This window comes from Pararge aegeria, chromosome 3 (genome assembly GCF_905163445.1).
Source record: "Pararge aegeria chromosome 3, ilParAegt1.1, whole genome shotgun sequence".
Taxonomy (NCBI): Eukaryota; Metazoa; Arthropoda; class Insecta; order Lepidoptera; family Nymphalidae; genus Pararge; species Pararge aegeria.
The window spans coordinates 8,234,032-8,261,334 of record NC_053182.1 but is presented as its reverse complement, the minus strand read 5'-3'; the positions used below and the strand labels follow the sequence as shown (position 1 = coordinate 8,261,334).

The 27,303-nt window shown below is 36.5% G+C and overlaps 1 protein-coding gene across 5 annotated transcripts in view; it reads right to left on the bottom strand.

Annotated features, from left to right (window-relative positions):
- The window catches only part of LOC120637119, a 228,471-nt gene that overhangs the window by 10,240 nt on the left and 190,928 nt on the right, over positions 1-27,303 (bottom strand). For all 5 annotated transcript variants that reach the window (XM_039908773.1, XM_039908774.1, XM_039908777.1 and 2 more), the window contains one exon: positions 15,668-15,739. In XM_039908773.1, the coding sequence (XP_039764707.1) occupies positions 15,668-15,739 (72 nt within the window). The remainder of the gene's footprint in view (positions 1-15,667; positions 15,740-27,303) is intronic.

Genomic DNA, 27,303 nt, shown 5'->3' with positions numbered 1-27,303 from the left:
GTGTGTTGTAACACGATAAGATAAAGAAATTAACACATTAAAAGTAGCGCCAGTGACAGATAATATGAGGAGTACCTAATATATAAGGCTGGTATGGTATGGCTATTAAATGTGGAGGAAAGAATATCATGCTCATCAGATTCATGTTAAGTAATTCGTAATTAATTTATTGCAACTGTGTATAATATGTAAGGGTCTTAAGAGCAAAAAAGGGGCTTACAGCTTGCCATTTCAGACGTGCAATATTATTTAAGCAGTCCTTAGTCCACCAATCCACACTACACCAGCATGGTGTTTTTTTTTTATGGGGTAAAACCTGCGTCCTGTAGGGGGCCGGTAATAGGCTGATATTATTTATGTGAAAACGTAGGGATGGATGGATAATGAGGTGACGTCTGATAGAAGTGACACAAAGACATAATGTGCCGACTCAACATAGTGAAAACAAGAAGAACGTGCCTTAAAAGCCGGTTAACCTGGTGGACAGCAAACACTCTCTTAATACCGGGCTAGTACTTACTGTCAATCTCTGGACAGAAAACCCCGTTACCTTAACAGTGAGTAAAATTAATTTTGAATCGGGTCAGCAAGTTCGCATTAGGGAAGCAAGAGGGCCCGCGCGAGGGCCACAGACGGGGGGAGCGGGAGCGGGTGTACAGGGACCAGGGTTCGTCGACTCTGCGGTGAAGGGCAGCGAGGTTGGCACGGAGCGTTCGCTTTCGTCGGCGCGGCGCAGCGGCGGGTGCGAATATTGATCGGACTCAGCCTCCGCTCTCCCGTCCTGGAGTCTGTTCGAAATACTGTGCACGGCGTGTTCTGTATCTCATTAAATACCTACCAACTCATTCCACAGCATCAATATCTTATTTGGCCATACAATCTCGGGGTTATATTATGTACTGTTCCGTGGAGAGCACGTTAAGCTGCCAGTCCTAACGCGACTAGGCATGTATCTTCGTCTTATCAAATATGTTATCTATATATAAATTATATAAGTATATGTATACATATATATATTTGTAGATATATACATATTGACAAGTAAATATAGCCGTGCTTGTGTCTAGCATAAACTCAAAAATATCTGGACCGATTTGATTATTTTCATTGTTTTATTGTCGTCAATAAAGTCAAAATAAAAAAAATAAAAACGTTTTATGAAAATTGCCCTTTTTTAATAAATGAATTTCTTAAGGTGGTGATTAGGAAGCTTACAGGGTCATACAGTAGGGATTATTGCTACACATTAGTGTTAAAAGTTAACGCAACGTTAGGGATTATGTGACAAAGGAACTGGCTCAATATAGCTGTGCACTAAAGGCAAAAGTATTCGTTTTCAACAACTTATTTCCAAATTCGCGATTACACAATAATATTATAAACGAACATAGGTATGACATTGAAAGTAAAAAGAAATAACTAGCATGTGATAATAATCGTTTAATCCAGTATTGTTGTAGCGCCCAGCGTTTAAGCATTGTCTCCTTTCTTCTTAGACCTAGAAGGCTCAAATAGGCTGTGAAATGATATTGTATCCCATAGTGATGGGATATTAATAAGTTGAAGGTGATGGATAGGTTGAAGGGGTTATCCACTTAAAATGAAATTAAAGTGGATGAAACTGATTTGTTGTGCAGAGTTGTCAAAATTGAGAATATAATTTCATGTCCGTATCAGGTCCGTAAGTAGAAAGCAGGGCTTTAAAACAGGTTAGGTACCGACCTACTATGGTACATTAGTAGGTAGGTATACCGCTAGACCGGTTCATGAAATAGAGCAATAGGTAGCCGCCGCTCTGTGAATGAACAGGAACACTAATTTTGTTTGTAAAGATTTATTGCTGATATTATTTAAAGAACAAGGTACACGATATTTTTAAATATAATGAGTAAAGCTAAATAAACTCTGTTTTAGACTGTACAAATAAAGGCTATTTTTATGATACCCCATCGACCTAGCACTATTATATTCATAAGACACTATTCCAATTTTATATCGATATTTAATTGTATTGTAACGAAACAATCCGCGTCGTACCATAAGGTTTGCATTTTTACCATTTTGGTACGGAACCCAAAAAATACTATAGAGACTTGTGTAAAATTACTCCAGTCCAAATAAGACCATTTTCAAAATCATACACCAACATATGTTTATGACGATTACGCTAACAATATACCTACTATATATAGGTCCACTTAAAACTCATAAAATAATTACGCTTTTACTAATATAATCCTTTCCCTTTTTCTCTTTTAAAATCTCGCCAAATATTCCCAAATGCCCGATGTCGCTGCATCGCATGTCGCGCCATCTTTTTTCTTCCTTCCTCGTTCTTTTTTTCCCCGCGTCGCCTTAGTGGCCAGTCCTTCCAACTTTCGTGGCAGCACCGTCTTATCAAATATTAATACTACAAATCCATGACTGCTTTTATGGAAAGGATTGATGACTAAGGTCTTTTATTTATTTATTTATTTTATTGATTCATATAGACAATCTACGAGTAGCTTAGAATGGCATTTTACTTTGACGAAAATTCAAGTAACCTTACACTTGTAAATTGTAAAACAAACTTCTCTCATATTAGGACGTACATTAGGTGTTTAAGTTGCTAAGTAGTTCGTAAGTGGGTACCTACTTACGGTTAAACTTGTCTATTATTTACTAAGTATACCACCAGTTCGTAACGACCACAAGGTCTGGTCTAGAATCTTGATAAACTTGATGTAACACAAGCCGGCGTTACTCACAATGTTGTGTAGGTATCTCTATATAGTGCATATACTTGCAATACAACTGCCTAACAAGTGTTTTATCTGGAACGCACAATAAAACACCTAAGTAAATAGAAAATATAATCTGCGAAAATGAAATTTAAAAGTCGCCCTTGTCGCAATCGTACAACAAAGAACCGACCGATGACGTTAGGGTTTCAAAGTACTAGTACTTAGTCCTTAGATACAAGCAAGCTGCACGAGACCGTGGAGAGGAGTTTTATTAATATATATATCTTATGACTCTTTAACTTGACATTAATTCTGACTAAATAGTTATCCGATGGGTAGAATTTTGTCGATAGAAATACATTTCAAAGTTATCTCTAACGCTGCAGTAGGTTTTCTTAAGATATCACCATTTTAAATTTAGAATTTTCGTATAAAAAACCAAACTAATTTTTAACTTTTAATTTAGTGTGTTTTTTTTACTATTTTTTTTATTAGAGCTCAATTAGTAGCACTAACTCATTCACAATCAAATTTGTTAATATTAGAGAACTAGGCTAAAGACAATGGTTGGAAATTAAAATTAACATCATCCCTGCCTGAAAAATTCCAAGACGATAATCATATGAATTAGCAAAAATCTTATTTTGCGAATTGAAAAATGGAAGAATTTTATCAAATTAGTGTTTGTCATCGCTCCTCGTTTTATCTATAAAGTTTGAACGAAATCAGATCGTTCGAAGAGGGTCAAAATCAAGTCCAAAGGAGTCGGTTCAAACATACAAACATACAGGTGTATTTTTTTAGTTTTATTGATCCTGCAGGAATAACTTACTGAACCAAAATATGGTTACCTAAGTTAAATTTCATTTAGGCAAACAAAAATTGCAAAAAATAGTGGAAATGGAAATGTGCACGTTTTTTGAGATCTCGTATTAGCTAATAACGTTCTGAATTCAAATCTGGACATCCGGCGATCGATTTCCTGCGCACGTTTGCATGACATAGGCAGGATGCCCTATTTATCAGTAACTTTTTTGCCATACCATTTATTTTAATGTTTTAACCCAGTACTATGCAAATAACATATCAACTAACAACTCCATAAAAGCGACTAACTAAAAGAAAACTCAGACGCGTGAAGAACCCATGCCCGTTGTTCCAGCACAAAGCTTCATGACACAATGAGAAGACTAACTTTGTGTTGCAGGCGAAAGTCACTCTCGAGAAATGAGACCTCTTTGAGTGGAAGTAGGCTTGTTTGAATAACTTATAGAAATAATGCTAGTTCTCCACCAAAGGTGTGCGAAGTTGCCAAGCGACAAAAAACTAAGGTCCAGAAATCAAGTGACCCAATAGGTTAGTGGTTCATTTGTTTCAGAGAGTACCCATATATAAACTTTTTCCACTAGAGCTCTATATTAAGCATAGCTATGTTTTTTATTTTCACTATAAGTTAGCTCTTGGTGGCAATCTCACCTAGTGGTAAGTTATGATGTAATAAGATGGTTCTCGATGGAAGATGGCATCAGCAGACTTTTTACGACTAAGTGTTTAATAATTAATTTTTACTTTACTATTCATAACCTTTTACGGCTATTGTGGAAACGATATGTGGTTTAAATAAAACTGAACTTTCTCCTTATTTAAATTTGCTAATTATGCGTTTCTACTGCCTCGTTGGTTCAGTGGTGTATTCGACTACAGATCACGAGTTCCTTTTTTCAATTCTTCGGTGGGGCGTATAATTGCTAGGTTAGGTTAGTAGCTATTAGGCTTTTTAAGTGAAGAAGAAAGAGTTGACATTGGTGGTCCATACCCTTCTCCCGGAGAGCACGGAAACCTGTATGTTAAACAAACTTGTCATAGTAATCTATGACAAGTTTTGTACTTGCATTACTGCCTTTAGTATTTAATATATAATACCTACCTACTACTATTGAAACGGTGTCGCCAACACTAATACATCGGTGGGCGTTGATACCCTAGTGGTGAGAACTCCGGCCATCTTTTCGGGGGGACCATAACCATGCATTTCTATCTTTTCGGAGTTATGTGTCTTTTAAGCAATAAAAGGAAAACGTCGAGAGGGAACCTGCGAGTTTTTCATAATGTCCTCAAGGCGTCGGAAGTCTACTAATCCGTACTTGGTCAGCGTAGTGAACTACGGTCTATTAACCCATCTCATTATGAGAGGAGAGTCGTGCCCTGCCAGGCCGTTGATGGATTGATAATGATTATTATGATCTACCAATTTCGTCGATGTCGCCAACTACATATTGGTGAAGCGTGAAAGATCGAAGCCTCAAATATCTTTTTACTATGTAAGAAGGGCCCGTTATTTTAACCTGAGCCTAATTTTTAAACTGAGGATGTGTGATTAATAACGAGTCCGTAAAGAGTTAAAACTTAAAATAGATTAAAAAATTAAATACCGTCTGGCCACCTGTACGTACATATACTTGCAGCTAGTAAATAATAAATAACACAGCCGCCGGCGCTTGACGTGGCCACCTCATCGTGTGACCTCTTATCGACCGGCCCATGTTTATGTTATAAAATATGTAGTCAACTATAAAGGCTTCCATGAACGGGTTGATCTGTTTCTTACGACGGACGCGTATTCCCATGTGTTTGCTTCTTGCACGTGTATTCCCATATACCATTTATCATCATCAATATAAAAAGCCTACAAGAGTCCACTGCTGAACTAGTGGCCTCTCCCGATAGGAGGGTAGGTATGCCTAGAAAAGGAGGGATGGTGGCAGCTGTATTCTAATCTGAATTCACCACGCGACAGACATATAGTTAATCGAAGGGGATTTCGGAGATCGCGACATAGATTTCACACAATATTGCGCGTTTCCATCTGCAAGTATACTCGCGTAAGATTTGCACGAGTTTCTTTATATACTTCTATAAATCCTCGTAATTTCTGCAACGTTTTTCTGCTATTCGATCATACTTATAGGTACTTACAATCAAAACTTGTTGTACAAATAGATATTTCCGCAAGAGAGCTAGTTTACACTGTGAAATCAATTACAATGTAGTTAAAAGCTACTTGCACGAGCTACTGGCGCTCGCAGCGACGAATCGCACGTGAATGTTACCCTTAATATCCAGTTATACATATATTATTTGTCTCATTCTTGGCAAAAGCTTGGATCGGAGTAATGAAATTTTACTCTCTACTAGCTATTAATAAAATTTTTATAAAAATAAATTTAAATTAAATTTAAATCTGTTTATTATAAATAAAAAATACATGGTTGTTTAGATCTCAATTACATTACGCTAATCTTCATTATGGAAGATTTATGCGCTTGAGAGGGTTGCACAAATATATATTGATTATTATGTATTAATTAATGTATAATGTAAGGAAAAAAAAAACAAAAGAAATATTTCTATAGTGATAATTAATGGAATTTGTAGGAATGGTCTGGATGAACTTCCGCCTAGTAGTTTTTGCACGTACCCTGAATGTAATAACGTTTCAATTTGTTTTTGATTTGCTTCAGGTTTTTATTTATCATTATGTGTGACAAACTTTCTATTTATTGTCAATATTTGGTAGCAATAATAATCCGAAACTGTTCGGAACAATACCCCGTAAGTTCCTTTGTAAACCAACTATTGGAAACATTAACTTAATTGTGCGCTTGTAAAATGCGAACTTAACGTTCCTTAACACCAGTTTAATTACTTAAATGGTTGCTCTGGATCTAGATTGTATATTTAATATATATCAAATTGTTTTGCTAATTTTTCTTTATGTGTGGGTTCGTATTTCCTTTGTACAGAAACAACTAGTCATCGGTCTTAGAAAAAACGTGGCTAGGTACTTCCTTGCGATAAACAAACGGAACCCTCATTGACACAGAAGTATCTGTCTGTCTATAGGACTGCCATAATTTATATAAATATTCTTTCTATAAATCTATCTATATACTCTACTGTAATAATAATTAAGCTGAAAAGATAGTTTTTTGTTTGTTGTGTTCTGGAAATACCCGTGGTATTTGGAAATTCATTTTGCATTTGATAGCCGAAATTTTGATTTTGAGGTCATATTTAACAGCACGCTACGGCCCTTGGAACTCAAGCAATGCGACACGGTGGTTCGTAGAAACGCCAAAAGTTTGTAACGGATCTATTTACCTTTTACCGTCTTGTCCGCGTACTTATTTTTCCTATATTTACGTATGCAGCTGTGACCATTGGACCATTAAAGCAGCTGATAGACAACATATAGACGCTTTCAAGATGTGGTGCTGGAGGAGAAAGCTACGAATCCCGTGGACGGCACACAGGACCAACGCATTGATATTGAGACAGCTTAAAATGACTAGAAGGCTATCAACCACCTGTCTCCATAGGATGCTCGAGTACTTCAGTCACATTGCCTGAGAAGATGGAGTGAATTTTGAAAAGATAGTGGTCACTGGCAAAGTGGAAGGAAAGAGACCTCAAGGACGTAGACCGATTCGTTGGTCGGATCATATCTGCACTGCTCTTGACCAAAGTGCATATTGCTTTACATGTTGCTAAAAGCCGAGTCAAATGGCACAAAATCGTCCGAAAGGTTGTATGGAAGGGGTCACGACCCTCAGCAATGAGGAACACGACGTAGAGAGATTTACCTTTTAGAGGTTGTAAACGGACGAAGTCGCGTGGAAACGCTTATGTATAAAAAAAAGAATCACATTTTGGCCTGGCACTGGGAGGTAGCACCACATTAGAAGACTTCGTTGCTATTTGTAATTTGATATACCTACTTACTTATTCAGTCTTATCTCAGTAATGAACACCAGAATACCTTAGCTGGCCTGCTAAATTGCTCTGCTTCGGATAATTTTTGCGTCAGCTACCGAGATCTAGATAAAACTATGCAAGCTAAACCGTACGATCTTTACGCTCTCAAAATTTCGCATTAGATGAATTTATTAGTAGCTTTATTTTTACGACTTGCTTATTGCACACGTTGCAATATTTTAGGTACACACGTTGGTACTAACGTAGATTCATCCTCGAAATATACAACGTGTTCCCCGATGGCCTATAGTAAATCCAACAAGACGGATATGTCGTGTTGGTATCTCGTTCGGGTATACCCCGAGTCCCACATAACCTTCGTCCTTGCCAAGGAACAGGAGTAGCCATTAAGCTTTTCCACCACGACAAAAAAGTACTTAGTTCGGTAAGAAGTAACTATATAATAACATCGTTAAATTAGTACGCATAATGATAGAAAACCGTTTGAAACAGTGCCACGTAGTATACCTATATTCGTAAAAAAACTACTAAGAGTAAAATTTGAGGATTGGTCAAATTTAAATTGACAAATAAATAGTAGAGGATCACTTTAATCACAAACTTTTTCAATAAACTGCTTTCATTGCAAAATAAACGCGTAAATGTTGCAACCGCTATATAATAAAATCGTTATTTGGTTTTAATTTAAGTCTCTAAATAATTAAGTGTTATGCCTATGCCGATGTTTTAATTGCAACCTAATTAAAAGAAAGAAAAACTTTTATCACGTTTCTTATATTTACCTTAATTCATACAAAATCATAAAAATGAATAAATAAAACAATAAATTATCTTCCATGGATTGGTTTCTCTGTTCGAGTTTTCAAGGTTGTTCTTTGGAGTGACAATTACCGGGAAAAGTGCACCTGGGAGTCCGAGGAAGAAGTGTTTCTTGGACATAAAAAAGTGGATCGGACATACCTATTCGGAATTGAAGGAGATGGCTCATCATCGTTCTATTTTCCACCTGCTGACCTCTGAACTTCATTATGAAGATGGCACCTAATGATAACGATGTGGATTGGTTGAGCAACTTTTTTGGATTTTGCCGCTCCTTGCCTCTCTCTCTCTACTTTATTTTATGCTATAGGATTGTTTATCAATGATTTGTTGTATAAAAGTTATTCTTCTATCTTTATTTCAAAATAGTCTCTATCCTAGAGACCTATATTGGAGCGGATAAAGAAAACGGAAATGACTAGCTACGACTAGCTAATCTTCTAAGCTGACCTTATTTGTTCACTAGTCGTGCTTAGTGCCTATACTGGTCAATAAAACAAACTGTTCCTGGTGAATAGGTATCTTGAAAACCTTTAAGCTAGGCCAGTTCAATCTAAGGCGTACATCTGCGTCCGCAGTGGCGTATAAATTGACGTGCTGCGTACGAGCGATCACAATATGCGTCCGTCTGGGCAAGTCGCTCAAACGCGTAAAGCACACATCGTTTATAGTACGTGTGCACAACACACTACAATATTAGATCTTGTTGTCAGACTTCTAGGACTACAAAACCTATTATGATTGTGTGATAACAGCTACGCGATGTTTACGCTTCCGCAAAGGAGTTTGTTGTTGAGTTGTCGAGTTGTTCAGCGTTGCGGATGAGCTGAAGATGTCTCGGTTAGTAATCTGAGGACGCAAAGAAAACAAACGCGGACGCAGGTAAAACGCCTTAGTGTGAACCTTCGCTTAAGTAAGGTAACGATTGGAAAAACATCTGAGTAGTAATGAAGGAGGAATGTAAACAAAAAGTAATTAGTACGATAGTACCAACTTAGTGACTCACTTTCGTTGGCTAATGAGGACGCTAAGCGGAACCGACCTTCTCTAACTAAGGAAGGGACCTTCGCGCACGTAGGTATCGTAAATGTGACGAATGACATAGAATAAATAATTAAGTAGATTTAATGTTTCCACTGACTCATTAAGGTATTTTCTCGTAACTTGACCTGTACACGGTATTTATAAAGGACTATCAAGTAAAGTTTAGATTTGGAATGCAATGTCGTGAAGTTTAAATTTGGAAATTCCTAAGACGTTGCCTTCAAATAGCAGTGTGGTTTTTGATGCTTCGATATTAGTGGTGTCGTTACATCTTTTCTGTTCCAAAACGACCTCTCTGACGCAGTGTCGAGCGCTGTGGTCTTATAAGAGGGAGGTCTCGATTCCGATGTCTGGCGAGGAAAATTTGGTTGGTAATATTTGTATTTTTCTGGTCTGGACTGGTGGAAGACTTCGGACATTGCTCGTTATCGTCCTACCGGCAAAGAGGTGCCGCGAAGCGATTAAGCATCCCGATACGATGCTGCGTGGAAACCGATCAATGGTACGGGTTTATCAAAACTAATGCTCCTAATAAGCCATAAGTACCCCTAAAAAGATGCTACCATCTTAGGCTGCATTCATCAAGTAAGATTGCAGTCATCGTAATACAAAAATTGGTGAGGGTGGCTTGATCATATACTTTTTGTGCCAACTCCCGTAAATAAATTTTATAGATTATAGAATACTACTACTAGATAGGTAAAATTACGAAGGTGCTCTAAAACTATGGAGTTTTATTATTTATCAATACACCTATGTTATGTTTATTAATTTGGGATGTTGAGGTTATTGAACTTGATAAATAATTAATTTGCAATTGATACTCCGTTTTATTTTAATCTTGAATAAAAAATAATTAAAATAAAATTATAATTTAATTAATTAGTGTAACACGGTTAACGATCGCAAGTTGCACTGTAACATTTGCTATTGCAGAATGAATTATTAATTACTTTAGACAAACGGTACAGTTCAACGAACTCTGTGCCAAGTAGGTAAAATATACTATCGCAGTCATTTACCCTTGCTCAGTGATATGTTATTACTGCTAGAGTAATAGAATATTACTGAGCATTTTGACATTTTAGCCTGCTAGGGCTAGCCAACTGACAAAGACGTGCCGCTAAGCGATTTAGCGTTCCGGTACAATGTTGTGTAGAAACCGATTATAGGTTAAATATAACTGCCACACTCCCTAACAGGCTAGCCTGCTACCATCTTTACTGATCTTCACTTACCACCATGTGACATTGCAGTCAGGGCTTCCTTGTAGTGGAATAAAAAAGACACAGTTTGCACAGTTCAACGAAAGGACATACAGACAGATTGGATAGTAGTGATACAAACCTGAATCCTGAGGCCTAGGATGATACACCTAAGCATTTACTAAATAAGGAAGTAGCTTATTTAATTATTAATTAGTTAAAAACTACCTGTTAAAAACGACTGTAGGTCGAAGTTGGCGAATAGATACCTACTGTTTTAGAGTAACTAGGTACCTATACGCGGTGACACCGAAAAAGTTCACTAAAGGACGACTTGTGTTACAAGGGTAATAATATTACGCGATCATTCTTTCAAGAATGTCTCTGTACCAGCCCGGAGTGAGGAAACTGGCGCTCTCAACCTTCACATATTTAGAGAGCACGTTAAGCCGTCGGTCCTGAATATATATCAGTAACCTATGGTTATAATTGTTAAAATATGCCAAGTCGCATTTGATCATCGCGTTGGCACTTAACACTATTCTTCTATTGGGCAGAAGGTTGGGTGCTTAGCTATAGAACATGAATAGGCTGAACATTATAATTACCATCTGTATGTCGGTAGTTAACTAATTTATAGTATGTCATCGTCATATCAACCCATTACCGGCCCACTACAGAGCACGGGCCTCTTCTCACAATGAGAAGGGGTTAAGGCCGTAGTCTACCACGCTGGCCCAGTGCTTATTGGTGGACTCCACACACCTTTGAGAACATTATGTAGAACTCTCAGGCGTGCATGTTTCCTCACGATGTTTTCCTTCGTCGTTTAAGCACGTGATTAAAACGAACATAACTTAGAAAAGTTGCAGGTGCGTGCTGGGATTCGAACTCGGCTCCCCCGAAAGTGTAGTCGAGCTCCTACCCAAGGGGCTATCACCGCTTCAATAGTATTTATTTCATAAAAAGTTCAATCGTTACATACCACGATAATATTATGGGATTTGGAACCACGAAAATCTAAGTTTAAATAAAGTCTTAGTTTAGTTAGTAACTGTATGCACTGTCCATTAGGTTGACTGTGTGATAACCCACCGGTTCGTTATTAGGTAAAACATTTTGTTTAGCGTACTATGTATAATATCAAACAATTTTGCGTGTCGCATTCTGTTACTGTTGAAATCGCCTAATTGCCAATAATACCATAAGTGCTCTTTTTACGCGATGCAAGGTATACCTCATCTAAATTTTTATGTTTTGCGTAAATAAATAATTTTGTAAATAATTTTGGTTGTTTGTGAGTATCAGATGTTTTTAGAAGGCCAGCGAAATCTTATTTTTAGTTTGTTAATGAATGAGACGGAAAATGTAGTTACCAAATTATACCCACATGTTTACTATTCTACTTTTTTATGAGTTAGGGAGGTACCTACACATTTTCTGGATAACTTCCAAGTACCGAACTGTGCAGAATGGCGTAAACGTTTACCGGTAGCTGTAAGCCAAGAATAAACTTAAATTAGTCCAGAAGTATAAAAGTTAAAAGGGAGATGATCATTTATGATCTGTTGACAAAATATGTTTCAGGTAATTCTTTGCGTAGGTACTTAACTACGTCCTTATAGTTTTAATGCTATGGAATACTAAAAATCGCATAAACACCCAAATACCTACGTTTTTATCAGTATAACTGATGTACTAGGTATAATTAAAGCGGACACACTTAAATATGCATTCGTCATTTAATTAACGATGATTATTGCGAAATTGTTTATTTGCGAGAACCTTGTTCACGCTTAGCCATAAATGGTAAACCACCGATTGTGACAAAAATAAAGTTACCTAGATATAATATTGTTTGAAGGCATAATAAGGGGATAGCGAATTGAATTTGTATGCCAAGTGAATTTTGCCTTAATTGAATAGAATTTTTGGATTTCTTTGGACTTTTTGGAAATATTTGAACTAGCACGTTTGGTTCCACCATGGTTTCCCTGTAAACATTTTCCTATAACATTCATGGAACTAATTTAAAGCAGACCTATCAAAACCATAAATTTATAAATTTAGGTACTAGCTTGTTGTTTGTTGTTTGTGATTTTAGTCCGCGTTATTTACTGCTTTCTACTAATCTCGTTGAAACAGTTTGTTGTCCTCCAATAAAAAGGGTAGCCTAAAAGGGTATGCTACACTCCTTTTGCCTAATCTGCCTGAAAAATCAAGTTGATTTATTGCATATTTAGGGCGTAAAGGCAAGACAGACAAAGAAAAAAAAAACACTTGCGCATTTATAAAATGAGAATGTCGTCATAAAATCATTAATTGTTCGGAACCTACATACAAATAAAGAAAGCAGCGACGTTATCGTGCTGGCCGATAATAAAGACTGGCGACAATTAACAAATACCACGACACTGGCTCATACAAGACACAAGACTGGTAATGGTAGACTCTAACCAATTAACCAGTTGTGCGATGGAAAAGTGGCCTGTTTTGAGTTATGACATCATCCAACACGTCCGTTATTAAAAAGCAACGCTCACGATACATTACCAGCTCTGCGGACGTACTTACGCCTGTATTAGGAGTTGAACTGGGTTTTTTACCTCGCGTACCAGTTTACCGTTTTGTCTATACGTCCTTTATTTGCGACATGTTTTACTTTAAGGTCACGATTCCGCTTAAAGCAACCATAAGTAATATAAGAAGGTACAAGGTGTGCCTTTTATACAACATTGAGCCATACTTTTTGAGTAGACACCGATTTTACTTTCGAAAGGATATCTTGCGATAAGGCGAAAGCATGAAGCATGAGAATAATGTGTTGTGAACACCAATCGGTATTATTACATTGACGCAACTGTGATCGTCATCATCATCATCATATCATGCAATTACTAGCCCATTACAGGGCACGGGTGTCCTCCCACAATGAGGAGGGTTTAGACTGTAGTGCACCAACGCTGGCCCATTGCGGATAGAAAGTCCAAGTCCTAACTACTGGGCTATCACCGCTCTAATTACGCTTTAGTAACCATAAAAAAATCCTGTCTATAATAACAAAGGGGCAAGGACCAGGCAATACCTCAGTAAGAATGTGAACTTAACAGTTAATTATAGTCGTATTTTGTTTTAGTATAAACCAATACATTAGTTTAATGCTTGTATGGACATTATTATTAAGATAAGCGAAATGACCTAAACCATTAATGATAAACGATGATAAATAATAATTCATGATAACAGAAAGTCATGACCGAATGACCGTGTTCTATTTGGGTGTGGTTAGTCAGAATTTTAATGAATTTTCCTTTCTGAATGCATTGTTTTTATTTGGCAGTGCCAAGTATTATGATTACATAAAAAAAAAATCTGTACCGTGCAGTGACCAAATGAATCATTATTTTATGTAAATACTAGACGTATACTACAAAAATAGTGGTTAATCTAAAAAAGAAAAGACGGAGTTATATAGCTATTTTAATAAGGAACAATAAAACATTTAAAGTCAAAATGACAATTTCAATCGTCATTATAAGGCTAAAACAAATTAATTCTTGGAAACGAGTAATTTTATAAAGGCTCTTATGTAGATATATCTTGCTCTTTACAGAATGTTTTTGTCGCCTTGTTTAGAAGATAATGAAAAATTTACTTTCCTTATTTATGTACAGGAGGTCTATGAGAATGGTATCCGCATGACCTATAATTAAATAGTTCACACTGGTATCTGGTGAATCTCCTGGTAACAGTTAGCATCTAGTAGGCCTATTCCAGAAATGGGACGTTAATATGCTGAGGATAAGTAACGTATTTTAATAATGATAAATGTATAAATGAATCTATAACTCCACTGTAATTATATTAAACAATGCAGTGAACAAAATATATGCCGCCTACTCATTCCCAAAGACGGATGTCCCATTATCAGAACGTTTGTCCCATTGATATGTCACGTTTAGAGACAAGCTGACATTGTGTTTTCGAGTTTATTATCTTATTATTACCAGTTGTTGGGTCGCCTTTGTCTACATTTAAAGTATTATTTTGTTCATAGATAGGGGTGAATCATCAGAACGACAAAATGCGTACAAAATTATCGTACCCAGTAATTTAGCTTAGCTACATTCACTTAGGTCAGATGATGGGGCAATTATATAACTTTAATGTAAAATATTCAAGGTGTCATCAAATCTCCGTTCACCACTTCACTTTATAATGTTATAATATGGTTTAGGTTCAGCACAAATCTTGAGTTGGCCATCTTAAATAACCACTTTCCTAATGAATTCCTTTTCCGTCATCTAACAAAGAATCTGCGAACTCGTACCATGTTCAACCATTTGTAAATTAAAAAATTGCATAGGCATAAACTTTTCGAGAACATCGAACATATATTCTATCTAATCTGGTAGCTGATTACAGAACAATGCCATGACATTAGTAACCGTTTTTATACAGGCTGAAAACGGTTTAACTTATGTCTGGAACCAGCAGTCGATTACTAGCCAGCTAGCCACTAACCAGCAGTCGAATGCAGCCTTCGTTTTATAAGTTTAATATTATTATAATATAAACTGTGTTATTTCAATGTACTGTCTCGCACTAAGCAGTTTAATGGAAGGCAATATTATTGTTATGATTGGCGGTAAATTAAACAAGTGATGTGAAGCCGCTGTTAAGCGGCAATCGTCTAGAAACATGGTAATGACAGGCAATGTTGTCGACCATTTGTGTAGATACCAGTTAATATCGAGGGAGGATTCTAATTTCCGCAAAAATGCGAGTTGAATGCGGTGTCCTCTGGAGTCGTCGCCCCTGCAGAGCGGGGAGAAAAGGTAGCGGGGGGTAACCGGGTAACGTCGTCAGGGTGGAGGCCACGCATGCGCGTTACCCTCCGACAGTCGCAACCCCCCGGGGAGACCATGTGCGCGTTGTCTGACCCCACAACGCACGCCCGCGCGGTTCGCACCCCCTCGATCAACCCTCCGTTTCCCAATGGAAAGCTCGATCATTACTCGCTCATTCATTCTACACTTTAATATTGCTATAGCTATATACACGCAAATGGGAATCAAAATGTTTGACTATACTGACCGTTTGCAGAACGGGCCGCTGGTGAAGTCGCCTCCTTGCTTCGAGAATTTTCCTTCTCCTTCCCATTGTTTCCTAAGAATAAAGAAAATAATTATGAGTCGCTTCGCTTTGATAACTTACTGTAGAAGCGTGATTATTCTCACGTTTTGCTTTTAAATGTAATTCTTATTTATAAACAAATCATTATATTTACATGTGTTTATTAACAAAGTACTCGTAAATGTTCAATACCAAAGTAATTTTCCAGTGAACGTATCTATTTTATCTTTAAAACAAATTGTACGGCTGTGTCACTGACCAACTTGATACCGATTAGGACAGTAGGCAGTAAGGTATAGATGTACTATAACTTGTAATAATGAAACTTACGACGTGATTTTTGAACAACGCCCTTATTTCACCATAATGAGTTGTCGAAGTAAAGAAGATAAAGAAATAAGGAAGACTAACTTCTCTATTGAAATAAAAATAAATCAGTTAACAGAGTACCTACATACCTTTTAGTATAAGTAGTATAGTAATAAGTAACGATGTAAAATAGTAAAAAAAAGGGCTTCGAGTTCAAAATAGTTGAATATGCAGGTATGCGTGCTTATTATATTTTTTAACATCGAGTACGACTAAAATATTTTAAAGTTTAATAAATTGCTATTCTTTTTAGATTGCATTGAAATTCCTATAAAAATCGGTCTATAAAAATCTATTTTAGTAAAAAGCTGTTATTTAAAGATTTAAAACGGACTCTTCATTTTTATTTATTTGTATAGCTTTAGTTATACGGCATAACGGAGATATTCAGGGTCTGACATTGAAAGGTGCTGTCAGTAAAGTGCGATAAAACGCTGCATAACTGTTTCGACGTTATGCCACATTTATTTGTAATGCCCGATATCAACGACAATATAGCGCGTTAGCTGAGATTTCAACTACATGGTAAGTTATGAATCCGAGCCGGAAATATCTGGGTGCAGATAGTGAAGGGAGGGAGTTACCCGACGGAGGCGCATTCCCGGGTGGATCTTTTATGCCGTGGCCGCCCGTCTGACCGGTTCTAGCGATCGTTCAACCCAGCAAGCTCGCAAATTTACGCAGATCGACTTTCTCTGCCGATGTGCGACTATCTTTTGTAAAACAATTGTTATGTACGTTAAAAATAATTTTGCATTCCTAGATAGGTGCAATAATAGGTTAATCGTCATACTTGAACTTTTTTAACAAGATGTATATTATTATGAACAATGTTTACATGATAAGAATTGAGTCAATTGTTTTCAAAGTAAAGTTTCGATTTAAGTTCATACTAAAAGTAATTTTAATATAACTGCGGCAAAAGCTATTATGACGTTAAATAGAAAAATTCCGCTATCTAGAAATCTATTTTAAATCGCAAATCGTAAAAATTGCTAAAAACAAATAGTGAATATAAGCTTAAAGCATTTTTCGTTCGCGTTTGGTTAGGTTACGAAATAATCCTGGAGGAACAGTTTAATTTCCAGGCTTCAAATTATTTTAAAATTTACCCGGATGCTGGCTATATATTTAAAAAATGTTATCAAGAGCGGTTTTGCTGCTAATGCTGTGTGGAAGTGGTTCCCCAGTGCTTTTACAAAGTCAAATGTAAGCTAACTGTGGGTCAAATTTATCGGTGAAGGTAACTAACAAAACGAAAATAACTAACGAATAGACAGACACAATTTCTCAATCATCATTGTCAATCGAAAATAATGAAGATTAATTCAGATCAGTTTGAATACAACAGAGTTAAAATGTAAAAACTACAAAATCTTTCATTCCATATCCCGAATGAATGAATAGTTCGTACTACGGAATAAAAGAAGCCTAATTTTTAACCTGAATTATCTACTACGTAGGATTATAGTATACAAAATAGCCCTGAAACCCATCGAGCAGTTGCCGAGTGATTCGCGATCGGACGGACGGGCGGATGGACAGACGGACAGACGGACAGACAGACAGACGGACAGACAGACAGACGGACAGACAGACAGACGGACAGACATACACACAGACAATTATTTTTCAAAAATATTTTATAAATAAATACAATAAACAATATGTAAATACACCATCACTATTCTCAGTTGCGTGCAGAGGGTACCGAACGGTTGTTAAGCAGCCAGATGAGAATAAATTAGAAAATCCAGTTTTATCCTACATTTTACAAAATCGTATATAAAATTCAAATATGCCAATGCCAATATCAAGTTTGCCATATTATAAATTTGTAAATATACTCATAACATATGATTATATCCACTTGAAGTAAGTCCTTGATTGCTGCTGCTTGCCGTTGATCGCATCTGTTGGACAGTTATATTAAACCGATAAAACTAATCGTTTTATACGAGACATCGACCGAGCCTCCCACCAGACCAGACCAGACAAAACTCAGAAATTATAAATTCCCTATTTGACCCAGCCGTGATTCGAACCCAGGACCTCCTACTTAAAACCACAGCGCTCAACGCTGCCTCAGGGACGTCGTAGACAACCTCTCTGGCTAGTAGATCAGGGCCTTACGTTCAGAAGTTCGTTTGCATCAAATTTTTACGATTGTTTGACGAGGTCGGACGAGTTGACCTTGGCAGTGGCGTTGACTTGTGTTGCCTTAAATCGCAACCAACCGTCGCGCCGGGCTATACTATCGTGGGATGGCCATTCTATTGGATTTCTCGGGATAAGTCTTATTTTAATCGGTGACAATCAAATAGGCATGTCATTTTTATTTTGCACCACAATATTTTTTTGCATTACGCAATAATAAACTTAAATACTAAGATTGAATATAGTAATAATCTAATATAAAAAAGAATGATCAATATTTCGCTAAGTATGAGTCACAAGGAAATAAATGCCGAACAAAACAGGAGTGCGAAATTACTCTTATTAATTACTCTTTACCTCGATTAGCGTTAGCTAAATAGATTGGCTTTTATTTAAACTAAAAAGATTAAAAGCATGTTAATGCTTGTGTCAAGACATCATTGTTTCGTAAGTTTAAATAAATCTATTCAAATAGCTATATACATATATATGCGACGAGGAATATGCGATGAGTTTTTGAGGATACATAATACACAAAAAAGTGTAGAATGTAGAAAATGTTAAGAATTACCGAGTTTTGAGACGGTAGTCATTGCAAGTAATCCACATGCTAGCTATGGGATTGCCTCTTTGTTTTCGATGTAATTTTGTCCACATAATAAGTTTATGTCCTGTTCTTGTGTGTCATCAATATCCTATAACAGTTCACTGCTAGACTAGAGAGTTTGCCCATAATCACCACAGATGTCTTGTCGGTGAATGGTGATCGCAGGAGATAATAGGATGTTGCTCCCTTTCTCTGTTATATTCCCTTAGTCAGATCGTACGACACCCGCGGGAAGAGGAGTGTTGACAAAATTATGTACGCAGATCTGCCGTCACTACACACACGGTAGCATAAAATTAAACTTCGTGGTAACCCTATGTAATATAAAAACTAACACATGGTCGAACATACTTTATTAAGTATAAACGTTAGACTTTGACGTGTATAACCAACAGATGTTGTCATTTGTCGCTACATCGCCTTTTGGACTGTGCTACTAATTATAATTCTAACACGTCATCATTTGATCATTGGATCAAAATTAGATATCCGTTAATACGATGATACCTAATGTGTTCTATATTAACCGCCATGGGCAGGAGAATTTTTTATTCCCGGAAAAAGGGAAAAATGTTTATCTTCTCCCACAGTCTACTAACTCTCCGAGCATTGTCACACGTGTGGAAATAATCAGTAAATTAATCTCCTTCTCCGCCTATACCCTGTTGCCGTACTCGTTGCTTTGGCAGGTGGATACGGAAATTTATCCCTCATCAGGGGTTATAATCGGGAGATATAATTTTTGTCTCCTGCCCACGCTAGCCGTGCTGGAGTCGACGACAATCTTCCTGTAATGCGCCTAATGCTGTAATGATATTGAACTCAACATTTAATGACGCCGGACGCCTCGGCGACCGATTTGGTATTATATTTAAAACATTCCGTGTTCGATTTGCGGCAGGGGCGATGTTCGAATTAATGATTTTTGAATTTCTGGTTTTTTGAAGTTTTTGTTGTGGCTTATTAACACCTTACCTTACCTACCGACCTAGACATGCTGCTTAGCGATTTAGCGTTTCGGCACGATACGGCGAAGATACCGATAAGGGGTCTTCTTTTTCTTGTTTTGTCCCCCGCTACCTGACGTCGGCAAAACATGTCTTCTTGATACTCTCATTTAAATAAGCCATCATCTCATTATACCATGTACCCATTTCACATCATCCATCCATATATCCATACCTTCCTTGGTCTTCCTGTACTTCTTTGTACTTTCGTTAGAGGCATAAAGTTATTATAACTGCGATGCCCATACGCCAATACACACATCGCCATCTAGCCTCAAAGTAAAGTCGCTTGTGTTATGGGTTCTATGAGTACTGATGAATTTTATTTTATGAATAATTTATCTACACAAATACTTATAAAACACAGATAAACACCTAAACACTGAAATAAAATGATGTTCATCACATAAACATTTTCCAGTTGTAGGAATCGAACCCACAGCCTTGGACTCAGAAAGCAGGGCGATGCCCACTGCCTAATCGGTTGTAAAAAAATTTGATAGGCCTTGCAAAGGGAAAAATATCATGAGACAACTATCTCCGAGGCAACAAAGATTGGAGACCTCTGCGTTATTAGGAAGCTTATTGGGTGTGCTTAAATGTCTAGACTTGAACAGGAAAATGATTTAATTTTGTACCTACATACAAATCTTCCTTACAAATTCAATTGTTCTCTATATAGTATGGGGAAACAGCCATAACTGGATACAAAACCTTTATTATTAGAGCTGACGCAATACCCAAGTGATAACGCCCAAGCTACCTACCTAGTAATTAAGTTAATTAAATAAGTTACCTATTAATGCATTTTCCTTTTTAAATGAGTGTTACATAAATAGTATTAAATTAGTTACAACGTAGGCATCGAATGGAATTATTAAACGAGCGACGGACGCGTCTTTGTTTCAAGTCTAGCAAAATTAGCTTTCCTCTCTCAGTTCGTTGGTGTAGGTTGAATTTTACGACCGATCTGAACGACATTTGGTACTCCCATAAGTTTTACGATTTTATTGTTTTTTGTCAGTGGCTTTAGTTAATAGTTATCCTATAATGACTATTAGACATAGATAATAAGTGTTTTTAGACGCCACCCATAAAAATACGAGTAGCGGTTAAAAATTGTGTTTAGAGACAAAAACTATTTGTTAAGTTATATTTAAAGGATAGTTAAGTAGAACATCATCTAAGTGTTACGTCGAGAAATGACAACTCCTTCTGATGGACGAGGAGGAAGCGGATAATTTCTGCTACCCTGCAGCATTATTGCAATGCTGTGTTCCGGTCTGAAGTACGAGGTTGCCGGTGTTATTGCAAGCGCTGAACATCTACGCCTTAGATTGATGGGCACGTTGCCGGACGTGATATAGATAAAGGTTTTACATCATCCGCCAGGACCGTAGATTATTACTAAAAAACGGTAATTCTTTTACTATTTGAAAGGAAGTAGCCTAAAGTTGTCCATTGGCGAAGACCTTCTGCGTTATAAGCAGAAAAGCTCAAAATGCAGTAAACTTATTGGCCCTATTGTTGCAAATAGTGCTTGTGAGGTAAATTCTATTCGCAGAACCACTAGTAATAAGTCAGCTTGGTAATTTAGTACTAGACTAGACAGTTACTTTCAGCCTTATTAATGGGCTGGGCATAGGCTTCCTCTTGCATACGGGGCTTAGACCCACCATCATGCTCTCTCGCAAAAAGGCCACACCATAAGCTTTATAAGCCATATGCCCCATCAGAATGAACCCATTACCGGCCTCTTCACGAAAGGGCACAGATCTCTTCTCAGAATGAGAGGAATTATGTATAAGGCCGTAGTTCACGATGCAGGCCAAGTGTTTGATTAGTAGACCTCACACAACTTTGAGAACATTGACACAATGTGAACTAATTTGTTGTCCAACACGTTATATACTAGATTAACGATGTAGTTATAGCTACATAGTTATGTAAATTAATGTCATTCGCGTTGTTTGGTAGCAACTTTTGTGCAATATGTTATATGGTATATGTTATGTGCACAGGTGTAACGACCTAAGACAGTATACAACAATATCTAGGTATTTTTACAGTATGGTTTTACCTAACTTATCTGCACGGATAAATGAAATTATAGTGTCTGTCTGGGTCTTCGATTTTAGGTGGCCTTTTAGATGGTTCGGCTTTACTTTCAAGGCGGACTGATTTCGATACCCGGCACGCACTTCTAGTTTATATTTAAGTAATGTGCGTTTCAAGCAATCAATTATCACTTGATTTACCAGTGAAGGAAAACACCACGAGGGAACCTGTGTGCCTTAGAGTTCTCCAAAATGTTCTTACACCGCTATAGACTAAAGCCTAAATCCTTCTCATTCTGAGTGAAGAAACGTGCTCTGTAGTGGGTCTACAATGGTTTTATAGTTAATTTATGAGTGTCTGTCTGCCTATTAGTTAGGCTAACCTGACGGCTTACCTGTTTTTGACATCACGTCAGATAAATAGGGGATTATACGGATAGCAAGTTACATTTTTTCAGAAATACATCACTAAGGGATTTAAGTATATAAGTCTATACGTTTGACATTTAGAAGATAGGTCCCCTTTAGGGTGCTCGCATCGTTAACAAGGGGTTTTACTCAACTTCGCCCCTTTTGAAGTTGAGGTACTTGGTAAAATTTGCAGTAAGATTAATACTTTTCAATGAAATAGGGTGCAGAAAATTCGATGAAACGTTAGGTACGAATGGGTAAATTTTAATCAAGTATAAGAAATTGTGTGAGGATAAATTCGCGGGTAACAGCCATACTTGCAGGTATATAAAATGAATGATGACCTCATTTAAAATCGGGTCGCGGGTATGTACCTACCTATAAGTAGGAGTAAGTACCCGCGATATTGAAACGAGTTTAAAAATTGATTACAGTAATGTTTCTTTATAATTAAAGTAAAATTTAAAAATTGCTATATAAAATTAGTTGGCTTTATTAACATAATAACGTTAATTTCTAGACCTCATTAAATTAATGTGAGAGTAAGCTATTCGTACAGTATGAGTCAGTTTTAATAAGTGAAAGATAGATAGGTAGATCATTAAAATGAGTGAAAATACGTATTCAGTACACATACTGTATAATCAAAACTATTTTCACAAACTGTTAAAGCCTATAACTAACCTACCTACAAAGTAAATTTAAAAATATTTTATTCAAAATTTGGTCGTCCCACTTTAAAGTACTGTGAATATTTTATGGAGTCAAAAATAAAACGAAGGTTTCATTTTTCATTTCATATGTAGTTTTTAGGGTTGGATTTTTAAACTATTTTTGGTGCATGTGATTTGTGGTTGGGATTACGTAATATTACAAGTGCCTACACTATAGTCACAGAATCTTAAGCAACTACAAGTTGCGTCTAGCCGGCTACCATGATTGCTCTTAACGCCTAGGCTGAGAAGGCTGCCACAGTGACAGGTGACGATATCAATCGTACCCAATTGTACCAATAACGCCTTGAAGTTAAAAATCGTAGGATAATCTTAACAAAGGTGTGTTATCGTTGTAGCTATTTTTATCTGAATTAAAAGTTATTATTATTATTATATATAATAAGAGCTCCCTAGTTCGATCCCCGGCAACTCGGAAATCACTAAACTTTCTTTGGGTCTTTTCTGTTGGGCGGCTTTAGCCGTTACTCTTGCTAGTACCACCCTACCGACAAAGACGTGCCGCCAAGCGATTAAGCGTTCCAGTACGATGTCAAGTAGAAACCGTATAGGGTTATAACTGCGATACCCCTAACAGGTTAACTCGCTACCTTCTTTAGACTGTGAGGCAAACAAGGGCCTGCCTACTGTAGATGAATAAAACAATAACAAGGTTTCTTCCTGTTTCCATGAGTAGTTAGCGTTAATTATAGAATAAAAATATTTTGCTAACAAATAAGGAGAAAAATAGGGCGATTTGATTAAATTCCATTTAATTCCTTCGTGGCGAAAACTTGATTTTCCTTACCTTGAGAGTTCTTATTAATAATAATAATAATAAAAGCCTTTATTAACAATCTTATAAATTACATTTCAACTTATTTCTACTTAGTATTTCCAAAGTAACAACTGTTTTCTTTCTTTTCTATGTTTTTTTCCTTTTACGCCATTGGTTGCCTGGAACAAATCGCTATGTAGCGATAAGGCCACCAAATTGTACTCTCTTGATATGTATTCATATCTCTGTAACTACTTTTTTTTCTTTGGTGTACAATAAAAGTGTATTCATTCATTCATTCATTCATTCATTCAACTATTTTGGTACAAAATTACGTTTTATAATAGACACCGGTTATTTGATTGTCTTGCTCTCTAGCATAGGCCTCCCCACGCGTTCTCCCCTTGCTTTCCTCTCCCAAATTGTTCCTGCCACTTTTCTAATATCATCTTCCCCTCTACGATACTGTCTACTACCCTTACTTCTCTTTTTATATCCAGGACACCATTCCATTATTTCTTTTGCCAATTTCTCCGTCTTACTTTTTATTTGAGAGTTCTTACTTCCACGCAAATAATTCATTTATAGGGCTTTTACAACCACCACTGGCGTTATATTATTGAATGAGTTTACTACACTTTAAGCCTACAAAGCCTACAGCTTAGTGTTAACTGGCAGATAATCGTTTAAATACTAAGCTCTACTTAGTGGATATTTTTCAGGCCAGTGTTATTGGTTTATGTTTAGCTAACTTTATCGTTTCTAACCTAATAATATAAATTTTGCAGTTCAGGTAATTATTTGACTTTGGTCAGGAATTGTAAGAGTCATGTGGTAAGAAAAATTAATCTCTGATAAACATTCGTTGTTGTAACATCGAAATTGCTTCCCAAAGATCTTTGGCGGTGATCTGTTACCATGCAAGTACGACATAATCGGTTTTATCATGTTGTGCGAATTACTATCGTTACATAATCTATACTAACATCATCTTTTATCATATCTTTTATCAATGACAAGGTAGAATGGAAGCAGCCAGCCTCGCTCTCATCTCCCGCAAGATAGCAAAATGATTGTAAATGTTGATGTTGGAAAAGAGCAACTACTGAGTTTCTTGCCGGCTCTTCTCGGTAGAATCTGCTTTCCGAACCGGTGGTAGAGTCACACAAACATGCATACTTGACGTTTCAAAAGTGCTTATAAAGTAGGCCTACTTGAAATAAATGAATTTGAATTTGAATTTGAATTTGAATTTATGTTAAAAATATGAAATGACAGTAGATAGGTTTACGTGATTTTCCGAGATAAAAAAAACAAAAGGGATTGATTAACGAATATAAATTTTCTAAAATTATGTATCTGTAAGTTAAACTAATAACGAAATATGACTATAATCGACTGTATTTATGTATGACCGCAATCTATTGTTTATTAACAATAGTAAGGTAGGATAATATGTGTAATTGTAAATAAATGTATAGATTATTATTACTAAAAGGAAAGATTTGATTTTTTGTATTCTTGTACACATGATACTTGAATTTTTATTTGTAACGGATAAACAGAAAAATTAACGAATTATTCCTAAAATCTTGTCGATTCGTGTCGTAGAAAGCAACAATCTCAACGAGTAACATACGCTATGTGTATTTTATTTCAGTAAGAAAAAGATTTCAGCCTGAAATAATGGTATTTGTCACAGAGCTCGTCCATGGAAGCACTTACTAGGAAGGACGTTTATTACAGTTAGCATGTGGTAGTGGAGTCCTGGTTTTGATCTCCGGGTAATGGCCAAAAATGGTAGGTAGATATTGGGATCATCTGACCAGAAACTACTAGCAGAGTAGAAAATTGTCATTATCATGAGAAAACATTCATTCAATGCCGGCAATTTGCATTCGTGCAGGGTAGCGGGGGTCTAAGATCTTAAACCCTCTTTCATATGGGAGATAGCCTGTGCATCATGATGATGATATCGACTAATATACCTAATGCGATTAGTAACAAAAGAGCAATCATGCTTCCGAGCGTGGCGCCTGGCCATATTGAATTACTACGAGGCCGTACTCGACCGTGTGATACGAAAGATACCCTAAGGTTTAACTAAGTAATATCACGCACAATATCATTTATGTTTTTAATTAAACGTATAATCATTTATAAACGATCTTAAACTGGAAGTTCTTTTAAGTACCTTTCTTGATCATTTTGTGTTATTTAAATTCAGATCCACATATTACGTGCTACGTTTCATAAGATTTGGTTTGGTAGTTTCATTAAAAATTATTTATTTATTTACTATAAAGTTAAATTTCGTGGTTCTGCTTGAAGCTGGTTTTATGAAAACAATACACGTGACAATTTCCAACTACTTAATAACATGTTAAAATTTAGGAAACAAGACTTATTATTTGCCGGTTTGGTTTTTTTGCTCTCGTTTGTACAAACTTGTATTATTGAGTTTGCTTTCTTCGTAGATAAAAACACATATAAACTTTTAATTCATATCGTTTGCCTCTACATAATGACCAGACTTAAATGCGGCTTATATTTAAAGTGCTATAGATTTTTTCACGCGACAGTATTGCACCATATGGTACTGATAGTTGACGACAGTCATGCCCATAAAAGCTTTTAGGTTGGCGGTTGTTCGACCATAAAACATCGCACTTACGCTCCTGTATAAACACACGAACTCGTCTTATGATATAATAATGTATATGAACCCCTGCGACTTATAGATCTAGGTATTAACAGCTTTAAAGTTTGGTATTTCATCTCAAAATGAGCGTACAGAAGCATCTATTGGAATTTTGTAGAATACTTAATGAGCAAAATGAAGGTAGGTAGAGGTAACTACTCTTAGCTGATCTAGCAGAGTCATTTATTTATTTATATTTCTTATTTATAAAGACACTGATTTTGCTGAGGAGGCCTATGGCGACCCATGTCAGTCACATACCTAGCTTTCGAATTACCTATACCTAAGTAAATAATAATATGTATATTATATTAGCACAAGCCAAAAGATACCTAACTTATATAACAACGGAACAAGATAAGTATGTCAAACTATATTTGAATGCCCCCATTCAAACTCATTAGTGATTACATTTTTTTTTCAGAAAACTATACAGATTTAATGGTAAAAGATAAAACATATTATTACTTTCATTTACTTATTACTTTACCCCGCATTTACTCTCAGCCATTATTATAAAAGTTGAATCTTTATAATATGGTAGTGCGATCAATAGTTGAGACACGAGAGTATTTTACGTTAGACTGTGCCATCGACCGGATGTAGCCGTAGATTTGGTTGGAGACGGATGTGTCGCCATTTGCATGCGCGCCGCGATCCGCCGGCAATGCGCACAAGGGACAAACACCAGAATAATGAGTAACATTTTAACAGAAATAAATAAAATTATTTTCAACTAGCTGTTGACGGCGATTTTCGTCCGCGTTTATTACAGCTTTTTAGAAATCCCGTGATTC